The sequence below is a fragment of the Erpetoichthys calabaricus genome, chromosome 4, assembly GCF_900747795.2.
Source record: "Erpetoichthys calabaricus chromosome 4, fErpCal1.3, whole genome shotgun sequence".
Classification (NCBI taxonomy): Eukaryota; Metazoa; Chordata; class Cladistia; order Polypteriformes; family Polypteridae; genus Erpetoichthys; species Erpetoichthys calabaricus.
In genome coordinates, this window is record NC_041397.2 from 300,396,855 (window position 1) to 300,409,534 (window position 12,680).

At 43.0% G+C, this 12,680-nt stretch overlaps 1 protein-coding gene across 2 annotated transcripts in view; it reads left to right on the forward strand.

The window, feature by feature from the left end:
* Nucleotides 1-7,017: 7,017 nt before the first annotated feature.
* The window catches only part of urp2 (urotensin II-related peptide), a 33,267-nt gene continuing 27,604 nt past the window's right edge, over nt 7,018-12,680 (forward strand). Inside the window, exons 1-2 of one of the 2 annotated variants that reach the window (XM_051927289.1) lie at nt 7,018-7,611; nt 9,030-9,146. In XM_051927289.1, the coding sequence (XP_051783249.1) occupies nt 7,512-7,611; nt 9,030-9,146 (217 nt within the window). In that variant the 5' untranslated portion in view covers nt 7,018-7,511. The remainder of the gene's footprint in view (nt 7,612-9,029; nt 9,147-12,680) is intronic. The other variant, XM_051927290.1, reaches the window with a different exon arrangement.

The following is a 12,680-nucleotide window of genomic DNA, read 5'->3' on the forward strand; positions in this document are numbered from 1 at the left end:
TTAGAAGCTATAACCAAACCATCAAAGCTAGCGATTGTTAAATGTCAAGCTCACATAGGAAAACAGGATCCTGTTAGCAAAGGAAATGAATTAGCTGACCACTTTGCTAAAGAGGCTGCATATAATAACACACCAATTTCTTTATTCCAACAGAGAAATGACCAGGACCCTGATAATCAAATTATTTCTTTACAGAGTGCAGCCACGGATATCGAAAGGAGAAAATGGTCCAAAGAAGGGTCCCTCTCTGATGGAGTCTGGACTCATAAACACACTAACAAACCTTTTCTCCCAAAAGCCTCTTTCCCAGGAATGGCAAAAATCGCCCATGGCCTCGATCACGCAGGTAGAGATGCCATGGTTCGAGATGTTGAAAAACATTGGGAAGCTGTAGGTTTCTCTACATATGCAGAGCAATTTTGCAGACGCTGTGCAATATGTCAAAAGTTTAATGTGGGAAAAGGTACCCAGGTAAGTCCCGCCGTTACCCCTAATCCAATGGGTCCGTTTGAACACCTCCAAATGGATTTCATTGAACTAACCCCGTCTAAAGGGTACCGATATTGTCTTGTGATTGTCGATGTGTTCTCCCGATGGGTAGAGGCTTTCCCTTCAAAACACAACGATGCCAAAACAGTAGCTAAAGCACTAATTAAAGAGATTATTCCAAGATGGGGTATCCCTCAAAAGTTACAAACAGATAATGGCACTCATTTTGTGAACTCCGTTATAAATGAATTAACTACCTGGCTCCAAATTAATGTGCACCATTATTGTAAATACCATCCCCAAAGCGGAGGCATCGTAGAACGATGCAATGGCACTTTAAAAGCTAAACTCGCAAAAAATTTGTGAACAAACTAATTTATCATGGCCGGATGCACTACCCTTAGCTTTAATGGGACTAAGGGGACGGACACACCGACAACTGGGACTATCGCCGTTTGAGATTCTGACCGGACGTCCCATGCCCATTGGCATGGTTGTAGGAAATGTGAATTTGCATACTGTGGACAATGATCTTCTCTCTAGTCTTGCAGGTCTCCGAACCTCATTGAAGGAAGTCCACCAGCAGGTTAATCAAGCCTGGAGGACCAGCCCACCTTCTAAGGATTTACCAATTCCCTTGGGCACCTGGATCTTGGTTCGAGATACTCGGAGGAAACACTGGCATCAGCCTAGGTGGAGAGGACCATTCCAAATTCTTCTATCCACACCACATGCCGTGAAAGTTGAAGGACTGCCTGCCTGGATCCACGCATCACATTGCAAGAAATGGCTATCTTAAAAATACTTTTTCTGTTGACTGTTACCCGCACCCTCTCAGGCTACCCAAGGATGGGTGGTGATCTCTATCTAAGTACTTTACCACCTCTATGGAAAGGGCATATATGCTACATGAGGAGCACATGTCTCGTATAGCTTCTTCCATTTTCTCCTCCCCATCCCCTTCCCCCCCCCCCCTTCCCCTTCATCAACCATTTCAATTTAATTCTACTGCCCACATCATTTTGTTCAAAAAGGGAGGAGTGTAAAAACATAAAATGATGTAATTGAACAAAATGTATGTGTGTAAGTACAGAAAATAGGACAGAATGATCAAACTTGTTTGTGTTTTGCGTACGTGACAAAAAGCATGTATACTTTCTGGAAGTTTTCTTTCAATGATGTGTGTGACAAGAAAATATACCTTTAGGGTAAGGACTTTACCAATTGGAATAATACAAAATGAGTCAGGACGCTATTTTTATTGCTTACGTGGTCAACGATCAGGAGACTAGAAAAAGCTATAAAAGAGCAAGGATATCTGCGCTCGAGGCAGATGAAGTGCGGAGTCCTAGGACTGTATTTCTCTGTCATTTTACCCTTGTCTGGTATGTATCAATAAAAGGTTTTGACTAATTTTAATTTTCTTCTCTGTCTTCAGTCACAAAAAGTGTCCACACTGGTCCTGCTGATGGGTTAAGGACCTTCGACGAGGGGCCCTGTCCAGCTCTCCTGGAGTAACTGCCTGTCTCCTGGAATCTCCTCCATGCCCTCGAGACTGTGCTGGGAGATACAGCAAACCTTTTGGCAATGACACTTATCGATGTGTCATCCTGGAGACGTTGGACTACCTGTGCCACCTCTGTAGGGTCCTGGTATCGCCTCATGCTACCAGTAGTGACACTGAGAGTAGCCAAATGAAAAACGAGTGACAAAACAGATGAGGAGGGAAAAATGTCAGTGGCCTCCACCTGTTAAACCATTCATTCCTTTTTAGGGGGTCATCTCATTTTTGCCCCTCTAGTGCACCTCTTGTTCATTTCATTAACACCAAAGCAGCTGAAACTGATTAACAAGCCCCTCTGCTACTTAACTGACCAGATCGATAGCCCACCAGTTTCATTGACGTGATGCTATACTCTCATTATAAAGTGTGCTTTTCATTTTTTTGAGCGGTATATATATATATATATATATATATATATATATATATATATATATATATATATATATATATATATATATATATATTATATATATATATATATATATATATACACACTACAGCCTGAATCAGGGCTGTTGTAATGCATGGGCACACTGGGCAGTTGCCCAGAGGCCCCACAAGAGCATAGGACCCCCATGCTAATCTATGTATGTTGTGACTTGCTGAGTGGTTGTGTAGGTAGGGGGGCTCCAGTGCACTGTTTAGCCCGGGGGCCTATAATGCTGTTAAGACAGCCGTGGTCTGAATGGAACGATATCCATGCCCACAAATCACAACTTTGTCAGCCCTCTGTCAGCTGAATTCTGGCATGAAAGCCTCATAAAATGAAATGGAATTCTTCTTGATGGTCACTTGATGCAATAACTCAATGGAGGATGCTGATCAAGTGAATCCTCGACTGATCAGGTGTAGTACATTGACTTGACGATGGTGTAATTAAATAATCATATGCCAGAAAAATAAAAACTTCTACTGACGCCACTCTTTTTTGGAAAAGAACAGTAAGGCCACAGTCTGTGTTGAATGCCAACACAATTCTACCATTGGCATTACAACTCATTCAACTGGCAGCAGCCATACCACCTGCACTTCAGTAGAGTTCACCCACCAGCAGCTAAGCATGTTCAGGCCCAGCCAGTACTTGGGTGGGAGACCAACTAGGAAAAGCTTGAGTTGCTGCTGGAAGAGGTGCTGGTGAGGCCAGCAGGGTGCACTTAACCTGTGGTCTGAATGTGGATCTCAATGCCCCAGTGCAGCAATGGGGTCACTGGGCTGTAAATATGGTGCCCTCCTTCAGATGAGACATAAAAACTGAGGTTCCAACTCTCTGTGGTCATAAAAGATCCCTGGCTATCCATCATAAAGAGCAAGGAGTATCGTGATATCCTGGTTAAACTGCCCACCTCGGCCTAGTCATTCTGGCCCCTTAATCCCCCAAACCCGTCTATAATTGGCTAACTATCGCTCACCACTTCACCATCTAACAGCTCATGTGTGGTGAGCGTTGTTGGGTTTGGAGTATGTACTGATTACAGTGTCTCGCCACACCCGCCACACGACCCAAGTGCAGCCATGCAACGGGTGACACCTCAGCACCACATTGGAACAGTACGAGATTTTTTTATTAGTGGCTGGAGTACCAATCCTGCCACCAACCCTTGAGTTATCCCTGCAAGTTGGAGGACCTGCTTGCAGGGCTGGACTCAGATTAACGTCATACCCAAGCAAATGAAGGTTAAGGGTTTGGCACAAAGGCCCAACGATGGCATCCATTTTTGTGCCAGTACAATTCGACTGCATAATTTGTGGTGGTGAATGTACTGGAAGGCGGCATGGCGGCGCAGTCAGTAGCGCTGCTGCCTCGCAGTTAGGAGACCCAGGTTCGCTTCCCAGGTCCTCCCTGCGTGGAGTTTGCATGCTCTCCCCGTGTCTGCATGGGTTTCCTCCCACAGTCCAAAGACATGCAGGTTAGGTGCATTGGCGATCCTAAATTGTCCGCAGTGTGTGTGTCCTGCGGTGGGCTAGCGCCCTGCCCAGGGTTTGTTTCCTGCCTTGCGCCCTGTGCTGGCTGGGATTGGCTCCAGCAGACCCCCGCGACCCTGTAGTTAGGTTGGATAATGGATGGGTGGATGAATGTACTGGCACAAAAATGGCTGCCATTGCGTCATCCAGGAGGATGCTGCACATTAATGGTGGTTGAAGGGGCTCACCACTCACTGAAGCGCTATGAGTAGTTAGAAAAGCACTTTATAAATGTAAAGAATTATTATTATCATAACTCTGCTGTGGCAACATAAAGAAAAACATTGTGTAAGAATGTAACTGGCGTAGTTAGACTGTGCCACCTAGTGGCCATATACTGTAACTCTTTCCTTACAAGTTCATTTCTGTTGCTATGCCCTGTTTGCTCTTTTCACTCCCTTAACTGCGCCCGTGTCTTTGCCAAGTACTGAAAACATCTCTGATTTAGAAGGCACTGTATACCCATGTTAAAGGTGTTTTTATTAAACTTTAGTCTTCAGTCCTCCATATCTTGACTTTCAGAAAGCATTTGATGAGGTGCCACATGAGAGGGAGGGCAACAAACTTAAAGAAGTGGCAGTTCAGGGTGTTGTGTGTAGGTGGGTGCAGAAATTGGCTCAGACGCAGGAAGCAGAGGGTGATGGGGTAAGGAACCTTAGCAGAATTGACTGATGTTAAACTTCAGTCTGGGCAGCATGCCAGCATAGTTTTTTAATAGACCATAATGCTTCGGGTGCCCCCTGATCTGCCAAGAAAGGTGCCATCTCAATGAAAGACTACAAGACGGTTTACAGACGGATCTCACAAAATGAGCACATCTGCTGGTGCCACTCTGCAACAAAAGGCACTGCATGAATTACAGATTGGCATCTGTGCCAACATGGTCTGTACCTAGTAGTCACATGACATTGTGGCTTGGTGTCCAGCCTGCCTGAAAGGTGTTATATAATTGAGAAACAGACACAAATCAGTTCTAAAAATGAGACACAAGTTTACAAGACATAAGCACATCAGCCTTATACTGGCCCAGTCCAGTGGCTGCATTATGCCATGGACGGTGCTTTACAAGTCAATGCTTAAATGAATTGATTAGAGCTTATAATAATAATAATAATAATAATAATAATAATAATAATAATAATAATAATAATAATAATGTTGACACTGATGCCAGTCTATAATTTATGCAGTGCCTTTTATTACAGAGTGGCACCCACAGATGTACTCATTTTGTGAGAGTATTATTATTATTATAGTTATTGTTATTAGTAATAATAATGATGGTAATAATTATTATTATTGTTGTTATCATTCTTATTATTAATAATAATAATAATAATAATAATATAATAATAATAATAATACTCTCACTCTTGCCACTCTGCAATAAAAGGCACTGCATCTGTGCCAACATTATTATTATTATTATTATTATTATTATTATTATTATTATTATCTTCATTAATAACAATAATAATAATAATAATACTCTCACAAAATGAGTACATCTGCTGGTGCCACTCTGCAATAAAAGGCACTGCATCTGTGCCAACATTATTATGATTATGATTATGATTATGATTATGATTATGATTATAGATTATGATTACTATCAGCGCCCTCCTCCCAATGCACTAACACCAGCTGGTGCATTCACCAGAAGTCAATCAGACCTGTCAGGCGTTGAGCTCAGCTGGTTGTTCAGCTGACGACTCATCTCAGAATGCGGGCCGTGTCGACGAGTGTTGTGATCTTCTGGATCTCCTTCACTCTGACTCTACACAGGAGTTTTTCCAGCGGCTCTTGCATCCCGGTCTTGATGGTTCCCAGTGTGCCAATGACCACCGGAGCCGCTCTCACCCTCGTGTTCCACATGCGTCTGACTTCAATCTCATCCTTGCTCAGGATGTTGCTGTCATCACGTTGATGGAGATGCACGACTCGCTCTACTTGTCATGGAACACGGTGTCCGGCATGTTGATGGTGATGAGTCTGTTAGAATGGTCTTGTCCCACATGATCGTGTCTGGTGTGTATTCACTTGTACCACTTGTACCATTTGTCTGTTGTCGGATCACCCAGCTCTTGGCATAGTGCCCACTGCAGGTACATACTGGAGATACTCCTTCGGAGACAGTACACATACACCTGTAATTTTTGAAATTCTAAAGTATCCGTGATCTGAATGGCATCTTCAAGTCCTTCCAGTCTCCCAGTGACCTTCAGTTATGTTACTTGGTGACTCTGGATGGCTGAGCATGGTGTCCCGTCTCAAGTTGGTTTTTGGCCTGCACCCCCAGTGCTGCTCCTCCATCACCTCCAACCTGATCAGATGGATTGGCGGTGGGACAGCTGGATGCATTTGTCATAGTGGAGGGTATTGCTAGTGACGTGGTGGTTCAGGCAATAGACGTCAGACCATGAGGCTGTGAGCTCAAATCCCACTACTGACACTCTGTGACTTCACCTGCCTGTCCTAAGGTTGGATAAAGAAACTGAACCAGTTTTACCTCTTAAATGTTGGATAAAAATATAGTGAAGAGGAGGGGTGGCATATAAGATTAAAAAGAATATATGACTTATGAAAGACAACGACAGGAGACATGCTGCACAGAGCTCACCCCAGTCAGCCATGACAGGCACTACTTGTCTATTTATTAACGCTTACCGTTTACCAGGCACCAGTATGCCCACTTTCCCAGATGACAACCTGAGCCCATGGAGAAGACTTGCTATTCTGGTCAAAATCTCCTCATTGGCTGCACCAAGGCAGCCCACACCCTGGCACTGCCCAGCTTGTCCTCACCACTCTTTTGGCTGGTCTTGGCCTCCTGCCTGACTCCTCCGAGACATTCATTCGACTCGCATGAGAAAACATGGGTGGCCTTCAAAGGCTATGAGTCCGAGCGATGCCAGACCGGCGTCATTGAGCTGCCAGGCGACGGGCAAATGAATGTTCTCATTAGGGGAGCACAATGGCAGGGTGGAAGTGGCTAAATTGTCCGGGGCAATGGCTGACCCACACTTCCCCCGCTCTTGGGTCCCAGTGTAAAGTTTGCCCGCACGTGGAGATGGCCGGCCTGCTTAAGCAATGATAACTCACATTTAATGTGTTTGCACAGGGGCCGAGAGAAAAAGCGCTCTGACGCAGGGAGGCCCATCGCCTTCTCTGCCCATCACAATAGCCCCAGCCGCAGAACACACGGAGGCAAACATCTCCAAATGTCAGGCTGATGGATGGGCCAGTGCCATCTGATGGCCCTCCACCCCCTCCACACATGCTTTTTGTGCCTTTCCATCCATTTGTGCAGGCTGGAGAGGTAAACGGTTTAAATAGTGAGATGAGTCCAGGAAACCGAGCAAAATGCGACAAGCCTTGTGAAGAGGCGCTGCTGCGATCGATAGGAATAGACGTTACAAAAACAAAAAAAAAGACAATTAAAAGAAACAAATCAAATCACGACGAACGCACTTAAGTGGGAAGTAAGAGGGGAGACATGCAGTCGGGCATCCTCATCAGCTTCATCATCACGACGGCTGTCTCCACTTTGACCGGAGCTCCGGTGAAGTCGAGTAACCTGAAGACGGTGGCAGAAGGTAAGACGTGGAAATGGGAACTAAGGGGCAACAAAGTCAATGAGATGCCCGCCCTGTAGTGAAACGTGTGGCACATAAGAAGAATGTGAAACTGCGGAAGCAAGATAGACGGGCGGGCAAGTCCTAGAGCTGAGGGAGGGCGAGTCAAAGTCCATCAGCGTCCTCTGTTCGACGCCAACATAAAAAGATCTATCTATCTATCTATCTATCTATCTATCTATCTATCTATCTATCTATCTATCTATCTATCTATCTATCTATCTATCTATCTATCTATCTATCTATCTATCATATATAGTGCCTTTCATATCTATCTATCTATCTATCTATCTATCTATCTATCTATCTATCTATCTATCTATCTATCTATCTGCATACGAAATAGTACCTGTCACATCTATTATATACAGTAGGAGTGTCTTTAACATCAGTTTATTATATAGCACCTGTCATGTCTGTCATATAGTGCCTTACACATCAGTCCAATTATAGAGCACATTTCATATCTATCCATTTAATACAGCACCCGTCATCTGTGTGTCACTTATATAAGCCGTTCATATCTGTCTGTCTCTTATACAGCACCTTACATTTCTGTCGATCACAAAGCACCTGTCATATCTGACATACAGTGACATTCATATTAGTCTCTTTCATATATTGCTGATCTGCTGTATCTATCCTATCTGTCTTGTAAGTCAGTTTTTAAATATTTATCTGTTGTATGTGGAATAGATTTACATTTATTTATTATATATTGCCTTTCCTCCTTTCATATGTTTCCCTATATATGTGATATACTCTGGTTTTCAGATGTCAAATTCAAATCTACTTATCTAGAATATAGTACCTTATCTATCTATCTATCTATCTATCTATCTATCTATCTATCTATCTATCTATCTATCTATCTATCTATCTATCTATCTATCTATCATATATAGTGCCTTTCATATCTATCTATCTATCTATCTATCTATCTATCTATCTATCTATCTATCTATCTATCTATCTATCTATCTATCATATATAGTGCCTTTCATATCTATCTATCTATCTATCTATCTATCTATCTATCTATCTATCTATCTATCTATCTATCTATCTATCTATCTATCTATCTATCTATCTATCTATCTATCTATCCACACCATTGTGCTTTTCATAGCTTTCTTTTTTTATGTAGCCCCTTTAATTTATCTCTTTTATATAGCATTTCCATTTTTCTTTTATGTTGAACCTTTCATATTTGTTTACCTATCTGTAATAATGTTTGTTTCATGTTTACTTTATGTAGTCCTTTTATTTGTCTGTCTTTTATTTAGTGCCTTTCGTCTATATAATTGTCTGTATCTCTAACACAGTGCCTTATATGAATGTCTATTTCATTCATTTATCTGTCTTTAATTGATTGTTAGAAGACCAAACAGATTTGGATTTCTCAGAGAGTCCTGCAGAGAGCCAAGGCTTGATCTTGAAAATCCTGTCTGCTTTTGAAGAGGATCACAAAAGCCACCCCTTTGTAGATGTCCAAGGTGAGTAGGCATGGAAGTCAAAGGATCAGATGTTATGCTGGGTGGGTGTGTTGACTGAGAGTTGAGGACGGTGCCACCCAGACAAGCAGACCATGTGATAACAGTGAAGGTCCAATAACACCCACACACAATGAGAAAGGCCTCAGAACAAAGGAACTGGCCATGGGCTTCAAAGGCCCTCTTAACTTTCACAAAGCTTTTGATAAGGTGCCACATGAGAGGTTGGGCATCAAACTAAAAGAAGTGGGAGTTCAGGGTGATGTTTTAAGATGGGTGCAGAATTGTGTCAGACACAGGAAGCAGAGGGTGATGGGGTGAGGAACCTCATCAGAACTGGCCAATGTTAAGAGTGGTGACCACAGGGGTCAGTGCTGGGGCTGCTGCTATTTTTAATATATATAAATGATTTAGATAGGAATATAAGTAACAAGCTGGTTAAGTTTGCTGATGATACCAAGAAAGGTGGATTAGCAGATAATTTGGAATCCGTTATATCATCACAGAAGAACTTGGATAGCATACAGGCCTTGGGCAGATTTGTGGCAGATGAAATTTAATGTCAGTAAATGCAAAGAATTACACATAGGAGGTAAAAATGTGAGGTTTGAATACACAATGGACAGTCGGAAAATCAAGAGTACACCTTATGAGAAGGATTTAGGAGTCATAGTGGACTCTAAGCTATCACCTGCCAGGCAGTGTTCAGAAGCCATTAAGAAGGCTAACAGAATGTTGTTATATAGCGCCTTGATGTGTGGAGTACAAGTCACAGGAGGTTCTGCTCAACCTTTATAACACACTGGTGAGGCCTCATCTGGAGTACTGGGTGCAGTTTTGGTCTCCAGGCTACAGGAAGGACATAACAGCACTAGAGAAGGTCCAGAGAAGAGCGACTAGGCTGATTCAGGGCTACAGGGGATGAGTTATAAGGAAAGATTAAAAGAGCTGAGCCTTTACAGTTTTAACAAAAGGAGATTAAGAGGAGACCTGACTGAAGTGTTTAAAATGACGAAGGGAATCAGTCCAGTGGATCGAGACTGTGACTTTAAAATGAGTTCATCAAGAACACGGAGACACAGTTGTGAACTTGTTAAAGGTAAATTTCACACAAACATTAGGAAGTTTTTCTTTACACAAAGAACCACAGACCATGGAGTGACCAAGTAGTCTGGTTGGGCTTTACAGAATTTTTAAAACTCGACTTGATGTTTTTTTAGAAGAATTAAGTGGTTGGGACTGGTGAGCTTTGGAGGGCTGAGTGGCCTGTTCTCGTCTATGCTGTTCTAATGTTCTAATATTTATGTCCCTTTCACTCCTGAATCCTTCTTATGACCTGGGTATGGAGGACTAATTCATTTAATTAAAAGATCTGATTTGATGTTAGCAGTACACATGTTTGAATTGCTCCTTAGACAGATGGGATACTGTCATTAGATTATTCAATAAGTGTAAATAAGCCATGTCATTAAGGGTAATGCTTGACAAGGAAATGACACGCATATGTGGTCTATGTACTGTGTTATTGATCTATAATTTCTTTTATGCTTATCTATTATATTGTGCCTTTTCACATTTATCTATTATGTTATACAAATATTTATATTGTTTCTTTTTTAATTCATCTACTATATAGCAATGTTCATGTCAATCTGTTATATACTATGTGGACACCAGGGGGCGCACAGCTCCCCAAACACCAGACACAAGTGTCAGAGGCACAAGTCCCAGCACAACCCAGGCTTTATTTCAGTGGGGATGCACTTCTCTCTCACAGCCCCCAGCAGCCCAGTACATATAAGCACCAGTAAACCCCAAACACACAGTCCCTTTCTTCTCCTTGTGTCTACAGCCTCCAGTCCTCCCTTAAGCTTCTCCTCCACCTCCTGACTCTGGTTCATTCAGTGGAGTGAGGCGGCCCCCATTATAGAGCACCCAGAAGTGGACCAGGTGTTCCAGATGTGGTGGCAGCTCTGCAGAGGAGGGCCCAGCCATTCTCCACACGCCCCCTGGTGGTGGCTACGGGCCCCAGCAGGGTTAAGCATCCATGCTCCAAACCCATGGCCCTGTAAAATGCCTGAAGGGCTTGCCCTCTGTCATCCCGGAGGAGATATTGCCCCGTGTAAGCTCCTTCCCCTCGCCCTTCAGTTATGGAGGAGTAAGAATGCCAGCTGTCCATTACAGCTTATACAGTTCCTTTTCTATCTGTCTATTTTATAGTTCATTTTATAGATAGATAGATAGATAGATAGATAGATAGATAGATAGATAGATAGATAGATAGATAGATAGATAGATAGATAGATAGATAGATAGATAGATAGATAGATAGATAGATAGATAGATAGATAGATAGATAGATAGTGTAGAAAAGGCGACACAGAGGCATGTAATAAACCAAGGACTTTTATTTTCTTCTTCACCCGTGGGTGCACGTCTTCCCCTGTGACCCACAGGCAATACACAGTCCCCCAAGCACTCTTTTCCACACACCAACAATTCCTTCTCTACTCTCCCACCACTCCTCCTTAAGTGTAGTCCTCCTCCTCCTGACCCTGGCTCTCTGAGTGGTGGTGGCTGGCCCTTTTTATACCCCACCCGGAAGCGTTCCAGGTGCTTGATCACCTGGTCCTAATTGCATTTCTGGGTGGGGCTGAAGAATCGACCAGCCGGGCTGCAGACTCCATGCAACTCCCCCTAGTGGCCATCCGAGCCCCCAACCAGGCTGTGGAGGACTCCATCTCCCATGGAGCCATGCGCCAGGTTGGGGAATCACCGTCCGCCAGGGAAGCTGCCACCAAGCGTCCCAGGGGAGGTATTGAAGTGTCCATGGCTGCTCCCCCAGAACAGATGCAGCAGGGGCGTCCCTGCTGGGCATGGGACCCGACTGTCCTTCACAATAGATAGATAGATAGATAGATAGATAGATAGATAGATAGATAGATAGATAGATAGATAGATAGATAGATAGATAGATAGATAGATAGATAGATAGATAGATAGATAGATAGATAGATAGATAGATAGATAGATAGATATTTTATTAATCCTCAAGGGGAAATTCACATACTCCAGCAGCAGCATACTGATAAAAAACAATATTAAATTAAAGAGTGATAAAAATTCAGGTGTAACAGACAATAACTTTGTATAATGTTAATGTTTACCCCCCTGGGTGGAATTGAAGAGTCGCATATTATCATCTATTATCATATAGTGACATTCATGAGTATATCTTTATTATAACACTTTTCATATCTGTGCACTGTATACGGTGGATTCAGAAAGTTTTCAGCCCTCTTCCCTTTCTGCACACTTTATGGTGATGCATATTTCATTTTAAAGGGATACATTTGCCATTACTGCCCATCAATCTACACTCAATATCTCATAATATCCATCCATCCATTCATTTTCCAACCCGCTGAATCCGAACACAGGGTCACGGGGGTCTGCTGGAGCCAATCCCAGCCAACACAGGGCACAAAGCAGGAACCAATCCCGGACAGGGTGCCAACCCACCGCAGTATCTCATAA